This window comes from Lepisma saccharinum, chromosome 26, assembly GCF_977018435.1.
Source record: "Lepisma saccharinum chromosome 26, izLepSacc3.1, whole genome shotgun sequence".
NCBI classification, from domain to species: domain Eukaryota; kingdom Metazoa; phylum Arthropoda; class Insecta; order Zygentoma; family Lepismatidae; genus Lepisma; species Lepisma saccharinum.
The window spans coordinates 32,498,174-32,517,310 of NC_139254.1; the positions used below are offsets into that span (position 1 = coordinate 32,498,174).

At 36.4% G+C, this 19,137-nt stretch overlaps 1 protein-coding gene across 1 annotated transcript in view; it reads left to right on the plus strand.

The window, feature by feature from the left end:
• Nucleotides 1-19,137, plus strand: part of LOC145979547 (clavesin-2-like) — a 60,746-nt gene that overhangs the window by 18,226 nt on the left and 23,383 nt on the right. Inside the window, exons 2-3 of the mRNA XM_083112518.1 lie at nucleotides 8,541-8,747; nucleotides 17,595-17,686. Coding sequence (XP_082968644.1) covers nucleotides 8,541-8,747; nucleotides 17,595-17,686 — 299 coding nt within the window. The remainder of the gene's footprint in view (nucleotides 1-8,540; nucleotides 8,748-17,594; nucleotides 17,687-19,137) is intronic.

Genomic DNA, 19,137 nt, shown 5'->3' on the forward strand with positions numbered 1-19,137 from the left:
GTTTATTAACAAAATAGTATACCGTCAGTTTAGTTTATTACGCTCTTAAAATGTAATGTAACAGAGATTTCAAAATATCAACCAAATCTGAACAACCAAAATGATAAGAGTCCCTGTTTTGCCATTCTATTTTGAAATAGCACAGCACACATTCGCATCTTATCTTTGACTAAGTGATTTAATTTAGTCTATTGCGGGTCACGAACTTCAAGATACGCCGAAGAGGGCCTGCCGCAAAGAGAAGAAAGTGAGAACAAACACTAGCGCGAGAGGCAAGAAAGGCAAGAAGAATGAAGTAAACAAGGTTTCCATCTTGCAATTTCAGGGTTACAACCTCAATGTGTCAACTCTATATACAATATTTACCAAGCGTTGCAGACTAGGACGTTGTGACATCACGAAGCAGGCGGATATCTAGGTCGGGAGAAAAGGAGTCACGTACAGAGGCCTTCGTGCGGGGGCTATTACCTTCCCGCGCCGCTCTGATCAATAAAATACGCCAAAAACACTGCAGAGCTGGTGACTAAATACGCTAAGAAAAATACAATTTGAATTCAATCACGGCCTGCTACGGTGCGTTGAGAGATAATTCATTTTTCAGTCCAAGTGGAAATATTTGTTCAGGACTGAATTTATTGATTTGTGCTCTTTACGTGGCAACATAGTAATCACTATACTCTGTCCCGGTTATATCTGGAGCAAGTGAACGAAAACAAGTAGCGGCGCAAGTAGTGACGCGAGACGGATCCACTAATGAAAACGCGACAGGGAATGGGATTGCGCGGAGTGGGAAATCAACTGCAGTCACCAGCCTTCTCAGCAGCCTGTACTGTTTTGCTCTACCCACTCGATTTTCCCCCTTCTCTGCCGGTGTGCGCGGCCTTGCTCCAGAGATAACCGAGACAGAGTACATGTATAGTCAATGGAAAAGTAATTGAACAGAAAGAATACTCCATTTTATAAAGTTTTTCCAAGGATTTTTGTCACAATGTCAAATAAAAACACGAAATACTATAAATGGTATTATTGTGAATTGGTTTGTGTAACAAAATTACGTTAATGAAAATACATAATGCAATTATTCAGAAGTTAGAAACACGAACTATTCGCATTTCCAGTATTTTCATTTTATTACTATTATTGCTACTGTCAGCAAAATATCTCACATTATGAGCTCTTTACTTAAGAAAAAGTTTTATCGATTTGAATAATTAAAATCGTTTATATGAGAACATATAATTACATCATTATTGTGAAAATGAAGAAATGCCCCTTGCATTATCCGTTTATTCTATTTTAGAAAGTTCATGGTTTCTTATATCTCTACTTTAATAATCAACATATATGTTTCAATATGATTGGCTGTTCTTCAAAAACGAATAACAATCAATATATGTACAAATTATAAAACTTTCACTCAATATTTTAAAATCAAAATCTTGTTAAACCTTATTAATCCTCTATTCTCTCCGCTGTGCTGCCATCTATTACTCCTGTTAGGAAGTATTATTTTCTCGTGCTGAGTCGTAATTTTTTACACCTTAAATGTATTATGTGGAAACCCACTCGCTTCTCTTGTCTTGCTTGGTCTCAATCAAGGCATCGTATAAGGTAAATCGTCTAATGAACTTATGATAATTAAACCGTGCTGCTGAAATGTATGTGAACATTAGGCTTCTTAGAAAACTTGGATACTTAGCATACATAGTTTTTCAATATTTTTTCCAGATCAGTTTTAAAATCATCACTCAGAAGCGTCCGGAACATCTGGCTGAGAGAGAGAAGCATTTCACAATAACCATGTTAGAAATACGTTTTTAAACTTTTAAGTTCTTTCTAAGACCACTATATACGTATAAAGGCTGATTCGGACTGAACCTACAGTTTAAAGTGGTATCCGAATCACAATTCGCCTCTACCGGGTATCGAACCGAGACCCCTTGATTATAAGGCGACGACTTGACCACTACCCTTGGAATATGTCCACGACCTATGTTCTGGTTGATTGATTTGATTTACTTTACTGGGCTTTTCTGCCACTTATCGAAAAGATAAGGATGAGTGATGATAGGATGAATCTGATTAAGGAACTCTCACAAAGAACACTCATTACGTATCCAGGATTCGAACCCGGGACCTCTGTGTTAGTCACACCTACACGGAAATCGAGGTTGTTCTGAAAAAAGCGCTAGAACTTAAGGTTAAAGGATTAAAACCGTCCGAAGCGCAGTACAAAATTCATATATAACATATATAACCCTGTAATATCAAAAGTGTTAAGCCAGTCTCACACGGGGATTAAGTAGGCCCCCATTTCCCTTACCACCTCCGACTCAAAACTACCATAAGCGTTTTTACGTCTTCAGTTCGCGAATGCAGCAAAAGGGTTCTCACACGATCCTTAAAATCGCATCTTTAAAAATGGCGACTGCGCAAACACGGTATACCACTTCGCAAGTTTAGATGCTAATAACTACTGAAGATTTGGGAAAATTATGTTTTCTCTTAAAAGAGTAAGAGAATAACATTGGCACTGTTTAAAAATGCAGCACATGTAACCCTTGGCAGTGAATGTGAGTATATAATATGTTATTTCAAATTGATATACCACTTCACAGATACACTACATAAAGTTGCATTACTCGTATATTACGATAGAAGTTGTATATTCTAATGAAATCCTTCTCGTACGGTTTTGAAATACCCAGAATTCCCCAATACGAACTAGTCAATTAAATTACATAAACTTAGCAACATCCAAAGTGCAAAAATTGTGGTGTTTACATTAAGTTACCATATTATATTTATATTTCATTGACACCACTTTTCTTCTAAAATACTTATTGTGAAATTGACTTTGAAGAACTAAATACAATTCATAACTTATATATCGTTACAACACTACCAGATTGATTTACTGCGGTGCTACACAGAGCACAGTCTAATTGTTACAGCCAACATACATACGTATGTGGCTGTTCACTGTTCAGTGTTTACTGTTTACTTCAAAATAGTATTCGCTTCGGTTGTGAAAGCTAAATAACCGTTACATACACAGTACGAAATTTAGACATACAAACTATTTATTAAAAAAAACAATAGTAATTAGTAGACTCTTCACTCAACAAATAAAATATTCGCCCCAATCCCAATCATTTATATAGCTGTATTGGTCGAATCTTTTTCTTCTTTAAGCTGCCTTGAATAAAGAATCGAACATCTATTGCCTTTTTTCTTCTTCTACTTCCTACTACAGCTGGCCAGTGTGTTCCTCAATTCCGATTGGTAGTTCTATTAACGATGAATTTAGAGATGGTTTCTAATTCTGTCGGGAACTGAATAAGAGAAAACTCTCACACGATCGTTAAGTAACGAAGCTAGAAGTCGATGGCGAACTGGGTACGTTCCTATCTATCATGTGAGACTGGCTTTAGGAAACCAATAGCTGATTCCTTTAGATTTTTGGCTGCTGATTTCAAAATAAGTATAAGAAAAGTCCCGTCACGTATGGTTTTATCACAAAATCCCTTTTTATCAATCGTTTTCGGTTTTTCTAACCAGCAATGTAAACAACTAGGTCTACAAATCTGATCGCTAGATGGCAGCACTTTGGTTTCTTAAATTAGATTATTAAATTGGTAGAAATAGGCAAATATAATTCAATTAGGAATAATGAAATTAAGCCTCATCATTATTTTATACTGTGTACTTGACATAACTAAATGCTCTAATCAGAAACTAAGATGTCAGATGTATGAAACATCTAACACTCCATTATATACTACAACCTCTCTCATATATCCAATAAACTGTTCAAGATACGAGTCTACAAAAAAGCATAGGTTAGTTCGTATGAACGTTCCAGCCTGATCATTACCAGTGTGTAGTTCGAGATCGGTGTGTTCGTTGAACTCTCCAGCCTAACTATTGCCTATTTTTGTGGGAGCAGGAAAAGGTCTTTATCTATTTTGCCTTGACTCATCTCACCCAACAGGTTAATAGGTGCCGGTGCTTGCCCCGCCGAGTTGATACTTTCCTGGAGATGAGGCCTTGCTCGAAAAAGGTCTATTATCCAGACGAGTCTACTAATTCATCATTGGGACTTAGATACGATTATACCTATTTTGTTTGCCAGAGAGCACAACAATACAAACCAGCTGCGAGATTGAGAAGCCAGACTGCAGAGAGCGAAGAAGAAGATGATATATCATCTGATTTGATATATCACATCACCCCCTTTCCTTTGAAATTTTTGCGTTGAATTCAATATGACGGTCAATAATATGCCGGACCTGCGCTTCACACACACGGCTAGGGATCTCCCTGTGCTTAACCTATTTCTTTCATGACCAATTATACCCAGGATAACTCCTTTACATTTTGTAGGGAGTGTTGAGGGACATTTGACTCGTCGTAGTTCATGTAATGAAGCTTTTATCAGTCACATAGTTACACATATTATTTTGTATCTTCTGATCCCATTGCAGTCCCAGAATCATATTTTGATATGTTTTAGAGTATGGCATGAGGGACCAAATATATTTTTTTCATGATTTTTGGTGATGACAGGTTTTGAGATATTCAAGGTCACGTGATAAAATTATATTTTTATGCAAAAGTAGGCTTGTTATATATCACTGGAAAGCATGTTCAATTCCCTGTACAATAAGCTTTATGTGATCTTCCTACGCGAAATAGGGGCGGAGTTACAGCACATTTAGTACAGCTAAGCGGGCTCAAAAAGAACAATTTATCTGAAATTTGGCCTTGAATAATTTAACAATTAAAAGATAAACGAGACTCAAAATTTCCATAGTTACTAAGTTCCATGCACAGTTTCAACTCTCCAAACTTCATGAAAATCGGTGATGGTCAGGTTGGGGGCTGTGTTGATTTCGCATGGAATGTCTCACATATATTTTATGCATGTGGCAACCCTGAAATTGAGCCTAGCTCTACAGGCAACCAACCAACGCCTTATGTAAATTGGGTTGCCTATTATAAAATGTCGTTGTCCTAAGCCATTGACCCTCACAGAGTTAGTCAGTGACTCAATGCTACCTCAAATCCTCACTTAACGCATGAAATTGGTCTATGAAAGAACAGAACTATCTCATTTTTAGTAACAATTGTACACTCATTAAAAGTTCTTTATCAGTATGACGCACAATAAGTGATCATCCCCCCCACCTGGATCACCCTCTTAACATATGCCACGTGCTGCGGGTAAAACAATAAGTAACTTGCTAATTAGTAATTTGCAACTTTCATTAATCGCCCCTCAGAAGGTATACTATTTCTATCTTTCTGCACACACCCCTCACAATTATATAGCTACATAAAGGCTGGCCATGGTAGTGAGACGTCTTGATTTGTATCCCGGACGGTTAAAGCTGATTTTGCATGTTTCGTACCTTCGTTTATTTCCCTATTATTTATCCTCATCGCATCTATGTAAGAAAGTAGGTTACATAACACAAGCATAAAACCAGAGAGAACGATATCAGGTGAAGGTTGTTCGCCTACGTACAAACAATATTTGAAGTTTAAAAAATTAGACCATTTATGTAGTGACAATATCAAAATTCATATTTTAACACAAAATGAATAAGTACTGTGAAATATAGAATATAAACCAGGAATTAAGTATAATTCAATTACATAGCCAAAATCAATTTATATCACCTTAATTCATAACACGAATATTAATATTTTACACCTTACACTCTGAAAACTAATATTTTCTTTCCCATTAATATAGGTACAATATGGGGCAGCGTTCGTAACGTAATTTAACCCTCCGTCATCCGCGTCCCCATAGTAGCACAAATGTCCCGCGCGCGGCTCTCAGTGGCGCTTTACCAAGACCAACATTATTTACAGGAATTATTGGTGCAAATGGATGTTCAATTACACTGGCACTTACTGGATATCAGGCAAATTTCAGATATTTGTATTTGCTATTAAAATAAATAAAATTTTAAAAAATTAAAATGTATCATAGAATTACAAGCTTAGACTCTTGAAGCAAATGCACCAAAATATTATTCTAGAATTAATTGAAACTTTGCCATATAATGAAGGAACTAAAAAATGACCTCACCATTCACAAAATTTTCAACAGATTTTCTAAAATATTTCAACGTATTTTTCAAAAGGATTTGAAAGCGTAAAACATATACACAATGGGCTTATAAAGGAACTAGTTCTTCCAAAATTCTAAGTCAAAGTCTTCCTGACTCGCAGAAAAAACAATCAAGTGTAGAAAACACAACTCGAAGAAACTTCAAAAATATTTTTAAAATGTTCAAATCTAAATATGTTTCTCCTACTTTTAGAAGATATACGTAAAAAAAGACATACTGACTCAAATATAAGAAACCGAATGTTGTCACTTTTCAATATCGTTATTTTGACAACTCGAACATTTCGTGTGGGTACTGCAATGATCTCTGCATACAAATAATTTGCATTCCGAACAACGTACCGTTGTTTTATTATTCTTATATCCGCCAAATTCATGGCTGGCGTGCTATGATTTAAGGTAGGAAACATTCCCGGGCGCGGTACTGAGTGCCGCCACACTTCACAAGCGTGTAAGCAACTGAATGAACGCTAGAAAAAGGCGCGAACGTCTCTATGTTTTCGTGGGAGTAGTGTAGATAAGTTTCCTAGTGCTTTCCAGACCATTATTGCGCTGTTGAAGAAAATAATTCAAAAATTTTTAAAAGGCGGCACTCATTGCAGCAGCGCGGGTTACGGAAGGTTAAAGATGCAATTATATGAGGAAAAAGGTATTCATATTGAATGACCTTAGTACAGAAAGCAATGCAATTTAGCAGTTAGAGTTTGAACTTGTCAACGGGCCAACAAGTGCCACAGGGAGCCACACATTCTTACATCGGCGTCGGGATGCCCATTACTCGTTCTAACTTGTTTGACAAGATACTAGTAATGCCATCTCTGATGCGATCCATCAGATACTTCTTGCTTAAGGAAACCCTATGAAACGAAGTCCGGACAAGACAAATCCGGGGACCGAGTTGGCCAAGGGATGTCGACATGAAGAGAAATCAATTCCTGTGAAAAGCTCTGTCGCAAGAAACCCACCACACTGCTCAGAGTAACACCAAACAACAACTGAATCTAAATCTACTGCAAATGGCAATTCTTGCACAGTAGAACGACACTGTTGGCATCATGATCGTCATTTCCTACTCAAATTACGCTATGAACGCTGCCCCGGCTTGTACAATAACTAAATTTGTTGGGTGGAGAATATTTCGTAAGACTTTTATTACTTGTATGTAACAAAAAATCATAACTCATGCTGAAATTATTAATCCAGATAAAATAACTCACATGGGACACATTGCAGGTGCTAATTGAAGGGATCTCGTCGAGATAGTGTCAGGAAAACAAACTTTGACAGTTTTAATTATGTTGTAGTTGTAGAGTAATGATAAAAATTAAAATCTTGCCGGCGTTACATATAGCAGAGTATGGAATTTGCGTGTTTCCTACGCTGCATTGTCGTGCATGCTCCAATCTCTAAATGAATCTCGATTCAGATGATCACCTTGACCTGCTGGACTAATTTGCGTGTCCAGTTAGTGAAGATCGATAAAAATATTTGCATGCTCTGGGCGGTGGTTTTCACGGAAAACTCGTTGTATTAAAAATTCTTACCGAAGGCAAGAATAAATATTTGGGAGTCAATCCACAACTGGCAACATTTTGCAAACGTTCCAACCCATCGTCTGTTCGTTCCTTCATGGCGAGTCTATAAATCCTTAAGAGGTTAATATTATCAAATCAAATACAAACTTACACACTTCCACTTTCAGTATATAAACAAGAATGAGGTGATATTTTTAGAGTGTTCGGGAGAAGTGTTGGGCATTGAAGAGGATTCTTCTTTTAACATTTCTTATAAGAGCAACCCTTTTCACAATAAGCAGGAGAGAACCATTTCATTACCATCATGGACACCCGCAGAATTTTTTTCAGGTAGGGGCAAGCAAGGTAATTTTTTTTTGGGGGGGGGCAAGAGCGGCATATTTTGCCCCATAATATAATACTAATAATTATTAATATTATAATTCAAATAACAATAAACTTGTAGATGGTAACAAAATGCCAATAGTTACAGATATAGAATATAAGTGTTTTTATCGTTTCTTGAGTGTCATTTTAATAGTAATGTCTCCTACAAAACATTGCTTCGGTCTTAAATTACCATGTTTCTTCAACGTCCTTACAATAATTAACATAAATTACTCTGACTGAAATGAAAGTATGTGTGAAATATAATTATTAGGTAGACATTCATTTTCTAGGGGTACCGTGCCCCTCTGTTGCCTTCCTTCCAGACGTTCATGTAGATTACTGAAAAGCATTGTAATTTTTGTGAAGTGGTAAGTAGGAAGCGAAAGCGAATTAAATATTTACACCAGTCTGAGCAGCAATAATTAAAGAGAACTGGAATTCATTCGTTCCATGATATGATTCACTGTTTATCGTATTGATCGTAATTGCAGACTCTCCTGATATGCCTGCCGAAGAAGACGTGATTTCGTCAGCCATCGCCTTAGTGCAACAGAATGGGGAGCCACCTGTTGTCGAAAGCAGCAAGTACTACGAGGAGCAGCTCCCGCCGGAATGGTCACAGAGAGCAGCAGCGGAGCTGAACGAGAAGCCGGAAGACGTGCACCAGGACATCGAGAAGCTCAGGAACCTTGTGCTAGGTATTCATATATTATATTCAGTGGCGGCGATTTGGTTCCAAAACTTATTTGAACTATGAAGGATTTCTAGGTTTCCCAGCAGAGGTAGTTGCACATTGTTTCGGATACACCTGTGAAATATACATCTAGCTTCGTTTAACCTATGGAGAATTAAAACAAAATTCACACAAAGGATTTCGAGGTCTCTTAACATCTAGCATTTATTACTCTGTGCGGTAAATTATTAAATAAAGTTATTAACTAATTAATAAATTTCATACGAAATGTGGGCATTATTTACAAATAAAGTTACTTGAATTCAATTCTGTGCAGACAGAATAAGGGCACCAGAGAGGAGCGCCGCGGTATTCAACACCAGACCCCAGAAATATCTTCGAAAGAATAGCAATACGAAGGAATGAAAAACAACCTTTCTTCGTTTATTCGGTATCTCTCTCTGTCTCTTCTCCATCTCTGTGACACACATGACTAGATCTCGGATTTTTATATAATATTAAAATACAAAATATGTACATAAATATGTAAAAATAATTGATCATATATGTACGTACATATGTATTATCAAAAGGATATATAGCTAAATGTGAAGTATCAAAGAATATGTAATATTAATAATAATCGAGTATCCAAGAAATTTCAAGAAATCTGCTAGATATTTATTTTATTTAATATATTCAACTTAATTTTAAGGACATAATTTGAAGTTGTTCAAATTAAAATTGGTATCAAATTTATAAACTGAAAGAAGCACAGCAACATCTACATAGTTAAGAAACCAATTTTGTCAACTATTAATTACTTTTCATATCGTAAATTATTATAGAATATGTAAATATGTGACAGAGCTCTTCCTAACTTTCGAAACAAAATGTAAAGCGAAGCATCTGCAGAAATAACAATTCAAAGAAAATACTAGCTACTTTTATAAAGGGAACGTATTGTGCAACTCGCTACGTACAGGAAAGTAGCTTTCTTGTCCACTGATGCCAAGTTTCTAGGTGCTTTGCCTAAACCTAAAAGCGAAACGAAAATATGTAACCAGAATGAATGGGGGGGGGGGGTAGATACTCCAGCATCTTTCGATAAATAACAGTTCCCGTATTTGTTTTTCTTCAACCAGACAGGCTGTCGACTTGGCAGTCAATTTTAGATGACCGTAAACACTAAACATCTCATTAATTCGAAGATATGACATCACATGAGCTACAAATTTTCATCATGTTCAGAGATCGAAAACACAGGAAAGAGGATAAAGATAGGATAAAATTACGGAAATATGTTGTTTTATGTAAAGTAAACTAGAAAATATGTAAAATATGTAATATCCTGGCAAATATGTAAAAATATGTAACATAAAACTTATGCAAAATCATGTCAGTTATATAATTCGTTGACATTTTACTGTTCAAGGTATGTATCTAGAAAGGAATAGAATATGTAATTATATACTAATACAAGCTCTACATATGACTCTTGTCGCGATTAACCACAGCCGACAAATAAGTCCGAATTCAAAATTCTTCGCAAATGTTGCTTCAGGGCACAAGAGGGCAGCTAGAGTCAACGAGTGTATCTCAACCCATAAACTAGAACTTTGATCCTAAGGTGCGATGATAATTTGTTTTCAGTAAAATCATTCAACTATAACTCTTTATTTTCTACTTCAAACTGTGATCAGCTATTCCTTCAACGTTTCTACCCACGTAAATTCGATCTCACTCTTAGTCGCCTTAACACGTTGAGTGATCCACTCAGATCAAACCATCAAAGATTCAGGGTTGAAGTCGTGGCGTGAGTAGGGTTGTGTGATGGTTACTTCATGGATTTCAACTCACTGGAAAACAATTTTTAACTTTGGAAACGAAAGGGTGATTCTCATGGGCGTATTTAAGGTGGGGTTCAACGGGTCCAAAGCCTCCTTTTGGTTCAGTAAAAATACCAGATTACCTGTTTTATCCGCTTGTTCATAAAAATTTCTTCGGACTTAATTATATTCTCCTAAATTCGAGACATATAGGTAAGGATACGGTTGGGAAGGAAATTACGAAATTCCACACACCAGATGGGACTGAAGACCAAATGTCTGCAATTTCCTATTGTTTTTTTTTTCGGAATTTCTGCGAAGAAAAACTGCATTGGGACTGTCAAATCAGTTATATTTTCCCCCTTGAGTCTTCTTAAATAAATTTGGTTTTTAAAAACGGAGTGCAAGAAAACCAGGTAAACATTCTAACATTCTCAAGTTGTTTGACACAAGATGAACAGAAAAGTATCAATAATAAGTAGCGTGACTTCGTGACTACATACACCCTACCCCCCAACCCCAACAAGCTTCCGGTCAGCAGTGTCCTGGATTTTCACATATGAATAAAGCAACCTTAATCATACCAAAAGTTGCCCCCCTCCCACCTTACGTGAACTATATATACACGTCCATGGTGATTCATATAGTATTTTTTCCGCTGATTTCAAATATGTTTTCTGCTTTTCTCTATCGGGCATAGAATTTTTTAATACACATTCTTTGTTGTAATGAAATGACATTGCCTTATTGAAATTAATATTTGTTACATATTCTGTATACTGATCTAAAATGTACTTGTTAAGGATTTTCTGCTGTATTATGCTTGAGGAACATCTGTCTTGATAGGCTAGCAGTAGTTGACTAACTTTAGTTAGCTCCATTTACTTTAGTAACGGTTTTTCATTGTATATACATGTAGTTTCTGATGTAAGCGTTCTTCATGTTTGTCACTTATACTGATATTGTCAGAGGGAGAAACGTTCAAATGTTAGACCAACAAATGGATTTTTAGGAACATATTATAACAGTTGATGTAGTTATCATGAAGCTTCCTAACAAGTTCGTTGTAGTTATCCGCCTAATGATTTCCCGGGAAATTCTTTACAAGTTTCTGGAGTGGTCCCCTTGCTGTCACCTCAGCTTCATTCAAACATGGGAAGGCCTGGACTTTGAGGCACAGGTATTCATTCTACCCTGTCACAGCTATGTCTGGAGTAAGGCCGCGCATAGAAGCAGAGATGAAATCGAGTTGGCAAAGCGAAGCAATACACGCTGTTGGGAAGATTTGTAACTGCATTCGCTTCCCCCTCAAAGCAACGCCGTTCCTCTCACGTGTTCATTGGTGAAGCAGTCGGCGTCACTACTTCCGCAGACATGTTTTCGTTCGCCTGCTCCAGAGATATCTGGAACAGAGTGTAGTTGAAGGGATATCTTTAGTATTTAACGATATGCCTAGTCTTAGCAGTTATTCCACAGATTTTTTTAACCATTTCCAAATCATGAGTACTCCGATTGGCATGTGACAAATCCTTTCAGCTACATATAACAGGGCCACTCAGGAAGCACAACAGATATGATGGGGTCCATTTTTTTTTCCTGGTCACGTATTTTGCAGCCAAAATAAAGTTCATATTATTTCATAATCAATGGAGTTATGTTTCTTCTTTGAGATTTTGAATTTAACCCACCTTCCACACGGCTACCTCGCATTCGTGTCTAGATGTTATCTTAACAGGAGACTGCTCTCGAATCGCCAAACATGGACAAACGAGAGCCTGCGGTCTCTCGTTCCACGACCTTATTTACCTTGCTTACTCGCTCAATGCTCCGAAATCCAAGCCAAACGTAATTGAATACCGCGATTAAAGAAAATTAACCTCGCTGCTCTAAAAGAAGTGCAAAGTGCTTAGGAAAACGGGCAAAAAAACTTACTGGAAGGGAGGGTGAAGCATCTTAAGAATAGCGAAGAATGCAAACAAGATAAAGGAAAATAGAGAAGAGGAAGAGAAAGGGGTTATCTATGGAGCGAAATGTAAAGAATGTCAGAGAGTGTACATAGGAGAAACGAAAAAGAAGCTTAAAGACAGGTTGAAACAACATAGGGATGATGTACTACTTAAGAGAGAGAGAGAGAGAAACAGGACATGACATAGAGTGGGATGAAGCTAAGCAGATAGGAAGGGAGAAGAGAATACTAGTAGGAAAATGGAAGGAGGCCAAGGAAATAGAGAAGAAAGGTGAAGAAGACGCAATGAACTGGAATGGGGGACTGAAGATAAACAAAGAATGGAAGAAGGTGTTAGAAAGAGCGGAAATGACAAGAGAAAAAGAGGAGAGTGTTAAGTGTGCATAATATCTGAAACGGTATTCAATTGTTTGTAAAGTTGTTATTGATAAAATTGGGAGTTCAGTCATCTTAGATGTGGTTATTGTAAGTTTAGTATTAAATCGTTATTTGGTATCCTCGTTTTTATCTTTATACTCAGCTAAACTGGCTTTACAAAATGTCAAGGTCCTTGTTCCATACGACCAGAATAAAGAAGTTATTATACAGTGTGACGCATCTCAAAATAGATTAGGTTCGCAATTATGCCATAAAGTACAAGGGGAATTGCGTACGATTGAATGCATTTCATGTACGTTAAATAAGCACGAGGTTAAGTATCCTATGCATGAAAAGGAAGCTTTATGTATCGTATATGCAGTGAGGACATTCCAGAAATACGTACAAGGTAGATCGTTTGAAATATGGACAGATTCAATCCCAGCTAAGCAATTGTTAGCTATGGAAAAACCAATTCCTATTATGGCGTCGCCACGCATTCAAAGGTGGTGCTTATTTTTGGCTTCTTTCACATATAAACTAATATGTACTAAAAAGGTTGAACGTGCAGACATGTTATCAAGGTTGCCACTTCCTGACGTACATGATGACGATCCTAGGCAAGAAGAATTTGTGTACCAGGCTACGCTTACGCCGAATGCAAAGCAGGCGATTTTGACGTATTTGAAACGAGATAAGATTCTTAAGTTAACGAAATCTTATTGCAAGAATCGATGGCCACAAGATGTGAAAGGGTTCAAAGGAGATGAATTGAAGGAACTGTTGGCGTACAAGAGAAGACAGGCAGAACTAAGCATTACGGATGAGTTACTGTATTGGGGTCGGAGACCGGTTGTTCCCAAAGGAGTGCGAAATTACATTATTCAGAGAGCCCATGAAGATCACTGTGGTATTGTAAAAATGAAAGTAATGCTCAGAGAGAGATATTGGTGGCCAGGAATAGATAAGGCTATTGAAGAGTATGTAAATAAATGTGAAGTTTGTGCGGCAGTCAAGTCAAATACAAGCGCTAAGAACTATAGTGCATGGACTGAATGCAGACATCCGTGGGAAAGGATGCATGTGGATTTTTTGTGTATAGAAGTATTACTTATATTATAATAGTAGATGCCTACAGCAAATGGGTAGATTGTGATAGATTGGTTGGTTGATTTGTTGTTTTAAGTCCACTTTATGCACAGTAAGGCTAATTGGGACTGGACCTCCGAACCACTTGTGCCTCCACCGGGTATCGAACCCGGGACCCATTGATTACAAGGCGACGACGCTACCACTGCGCCATCGGGGAGGCTAGATTGTGATAGAGTTTCGTCTACTTCATTTAAAGAAGTAAAGCGTTATCTAATTAAACATTTTGCTATTTTTGGGCTACCAAAGTGTATTGTGGTAGATAATGGTCCCCCATTCTCATCTTCAGAATTTAAAACATTCTGTGATGAACGTCACGTCAATTTGTACCATTCTCCTGCGTACCATCCTGAAAGCAATGGTCAGATCGAGCGCTACGTGCAGACAGTGAAAACAAAGCTAGACTGTGCTGTACTGGAGCAATTGAATAAGAATTCGCATGTCAATGTTGAAGAATTATTGCAGAGAGTATTGGTAGCTTTGAGAAGTGAATATAACGCATCAGGTGACAAAACGCCACAGCAAATGATATTTTCCTACATTCTCAGGAATAAATTTGATGCCCAAATGGAAGAAATAATAGATGAAAACTGCGAAAGGGATAAAGCAGAAGCAGATGAAAAGGTGAACCAAAGAGGCGATTTTGTATGGGTGATGTTACCATTTAAGGACAAGAGGAATGCAGGTATGTCAAGGGAAAAATTATAGCACGGAAAAGCAAAGTTACATGGCTGGTGAATGTTGAAAGTAGAAACCGGGTTGTGCATGAAGATCAGTTAAAATGGATGCAAGACAAGAAAGATAGATATAATTTTGAAAGTGAGAAGAAGGAGAAGGATAATGATGAACGAATTCATGGTCCAGATACAGGTCAAGACGGCGGATCAGTTTTCTGCGATGAAGACTTATTCATTACAGGAAAAAGTGGTAGTAATGGTAGTGGTTCTGTGGCGCCTGAAGCTTCTACGCCAAATGACAAACCGTCTACATCGTACTTGGATGATTTCTGCAGCCCACATCAGCGACAACAGCAGCATCAGTGTAGGAGGTCCTCTCGACAGAGAAAACCGCCTGATAGTCTGAAATATAACTAAGTCAAATAAGGAAGAGGGGGAATGTTAAGTGTGCATAATATCTGAATCGGTATTCAATTGTTTGTAAAGTTGTTATTGATAAAATTGGGAGTTCAGCCATCTTAGAAATGGTTATTGTAAGTTTAGTATTAAATCGTTATTTTGTATCCTCGTTTTTATCTTTATACTGTGAAATACCTACGTGTGCGAATCAATTAACCTCTGCGTGTGAATACACGACAGAGAGAAGAAGGAAGAAGAATGAAGGAAAAAGAGCGTGAGATAAAGAGTCCAACCATATTGCAGATGGAAGAAAATGTTTAGCCTTCAGGTGAAAGTACAGTTAACAAGTAAAAGCCACCTGCTAGAATGTTCCAGAATAACTTTCTAATAGTCTGGAGGGTAGTAATTTTTGTGTATATATATATATTCCTGTTTTGCACCTTGTTACATTTGTACTTGGTGCAGAGTCTGAAGAAGACCTTGCTAGAAGGTTGAAACGTTACGTTTAGTTTGTTTTATAATTAAAGAATTTCTGCCTTGGTCAGCATACTGAGTATTTCATATCATGGAAACAAGGCTTAATGGTGTTACAGAATGCCTGTGTACGATACATTTTTAATTTAAAATATTGGGACCACCTATCACCTTATTTTGTCAAATTGGGGTAGCTATGTATGCAAGAAAGACGAACGCTGCACACTCTGATTTTACATTACAAAGTTCTCAACCTCAAGTCAACTTCCTATCTCCTCTCTCGCTTCCAATTTATTCACGAATTTCACGATCGCGACACCAGATCACGCAGCTCCTCATCTCTCTCTATCCCTGTCCACAGCTCAAACTTCTTCTTCAATTCTTTCTCCGTATCCGCTGTAAGGCTGTGGAACCAGTTGCCAGAAAACACTAGAGCAGTAAGATCCGTTGCTTCCCTTAGCAGACGTGTTCGCCACTCTCTTCAGAGTACTATTAGAGTTTCCCCTTTCAAGCAGACTAAAGGGCATATGCAAGTGAACGAATTCTTAAAATACCTTGCAGTTACTTAATTAATACAATTTTAAATTTTGCATTCTTTCATTCCATATTTAGTATTTTGTGTATTATACTTGTATATATATTGCATTTTGTGTTTTATATTCATGGCGTTAAGACTTGTGTGGATGAGTTATCGTATAATGTGTGTGTGTGTGTGTGGACATATGTGAAATGACTTAATGTACTTCGTGTTTAATATAATAATAATGTCTATAATTTTATGTGTATGGTTGAGTGGAAGAAAATGCTTTGTACTGCCTTAACTCCGCCATTTAAAACATTTTATTTATTTAATAAATAAATAAATAATAAACAAAACTTGTTTGTGTGGTTAGCACACTTCTGGGGCATTTTTAAATGTACAGGTACACGCACTGTATGTAAAACAAAATATGCACAAATTAGTGTCAACAAACTTATTTATGTCACAAATGTAAGAGGACAGATTTTCAACTTAAATCTTTCCATTCCGGTTTATTCTGATGACAATATACCAGTATTTTATCATTGTTGTCAACAATGACATTGTTACCAACAATGATTGGCTTGCACAGAAACTGTTTAAGCAAAGGAAGTCACTTTTATCCATGGATTGGAACTCAAAATGCTGTTCTTTTGCTACTATAATAGAACTTAATGATACAAATGGACTACAAGGGGAAAAAATGTTAACGCGTTAAAAAACAAAATGGAGCCCAATAGAGAATTTCTGACTACATGTTCAGTATTAGCATAACAAAATCATTGAAAATCATTCATTGTTGACTAGTTATAAACCCAATAATTATAATCATTCATCAACATCATCATCGCCACGATTAGACAAAAACTGATGAAAATTAGGTAAAACAAGAAAATATGATATCCACAATTTTAGCTAGCATAAGCATATATAAGTCTCTCTCTTATAACCCATCCTCCATGATTCCCTTCTTATCCTAGCTAATTCAACATTTGCTTCATATTATCCATCATTAGGCGGTTCACTCAAAATATTCATATATAGGTATTGTCTTAAATATCGCTCCACGAAATATATATTTATATGAAATGTTTAAAGCTTTTCAATTCCTCCATTTCATAAATATTTTCATTCCTCTTCTGTAGAGGCTTTGTTTATCGTTTCCCCCTGATACCTACTGCTCACATACACTGGATCTTTGTATGCAGCCTTTGGCTCTCCAAGATGAGAAGGAATACGTCGAGAACTTTGATCCCAGATAAGCAGAATGGCTTTAATGTGTGTCGTCTATAGTGTCTTCATTAACCTATTTATTAATGAAAGCGATGGAAATGAAATATAGCATAAATTATTTAAGTTTTATATATTTTAGAAACTTAAGTAATACGTTGTTTCCCATGAACTCACATACATCCTTTGCATATTGAAGAAGAGCATATTTTACATACCTGATTGTGTATAAGTTAATTGTTATCATCATGCATCTGTATATCCATTTCAGCGGAACAAAACTTGCGAGCGAGGACAGATGATGCCTTCCTCCTGCGATTTCTTCGAGCCAGAAAGTTTGATTGCTCAAAGGCCTTCAATATGGTAAGTATTTTCTATCCATATTTATTTATTTGTACTGAACACAATAGAGTGATGACCACTTAACTTAATCCATATTATAGTCATTCATACTACATACACAGTCAGAAATATAGCGTGATACATGTTAGGTAACATTATTTGACAGTATTTTATTTACTGACTCTTTAAAATTTCATGACGACATAGAACGTGTATCAATGTTATCATTATACATCTCTACAACATTGTAGAACACACTCATTCTCCAGATAGTTCACATTTTCATAATATTTGTTCTTGCTTTAATCACATAAAAGGTGTGTTTTTTAAATCGCGCTTTAGTATTTGGAACAGGCTTTTTAATTTGTGAAATCCTACGAAAACAATGAAAATTATAGAACTAAGCATTTTTCAAAGCAGCATAATGTCGAGGACGCTTCTTTGTTCAATTTTGTGCATACTGAACGAATCTAATCTCGGTTAAATACTTTGTAGCTTGCATTCCATGTATCGCATATTTTTTACTTTACTAGTTTTAAGTTTTTAACACGTTTTAAAATTTCATTGTTCCGTAATGCAGAATCACATTCAAGTTTCACACTTTCTAAAACATAACTTAATATCTTTAGAGTTCAAATATTCCTAAACCTTCTCTAATAATGAACCCAGTAACTTTGAAAGCATCACTTAGGACCGGTTATTCAATGTCGGTTAAGCTTTTGGTCAGACAACTACCAGTTGATGTTTATCTCCAGTCTTAACCAACACTGGGTTTTTAAATGTAAAAATAACCACAGGTTCGCTGACAGAGGCGCAAGTACAAGGATAAACGTGCCAATAATTATTTTAATAATAATCATATCATTGTTGTTATTGTTATTATGATTAATGTTGTTATTATTATTATTATTATGTAGTAGTAATAGTAGTATCAAATACGTTATTATCCTCGTAAATCTCACAAAAAGGGTCTAAGTCGGAGTAAAGCGTTTGTGCTGGAACAACGTATTTGAAATATTTATTTTAACACTTTTAGTTTCACATTAGCTAATAAAGAAGAACAAGCACACAAACTGTATTTCTGAAAGATAGAAAACACATTAAATTCTTTTTGTACACATGACATTTACACTTTCATGTACAACATATGTTTTACACGTGTTCAACATGGAGCGACGTAAAATTACTGGAACATGTTACACTAAATTGTGTATGTATTGAAATCTTCTTTAATGTATACGTATAACATATATTATTTAAATTCAGTACATAATGAATTCATCCACATCTATTTCATAACAAACCAACAGCAAAAAATATATGAATTGTCTCTCACATGTGCGCTCTCCTATTCCTCAAAACAATTATTCGTGCATTTAAGACAAAAGTTTCTAGCAGCAACCAGTAGGGTAACAACATATTGCGAAGCCCTGGGCGAGATTACAATGCGAGGCCCAATCCGTTCTTTAATC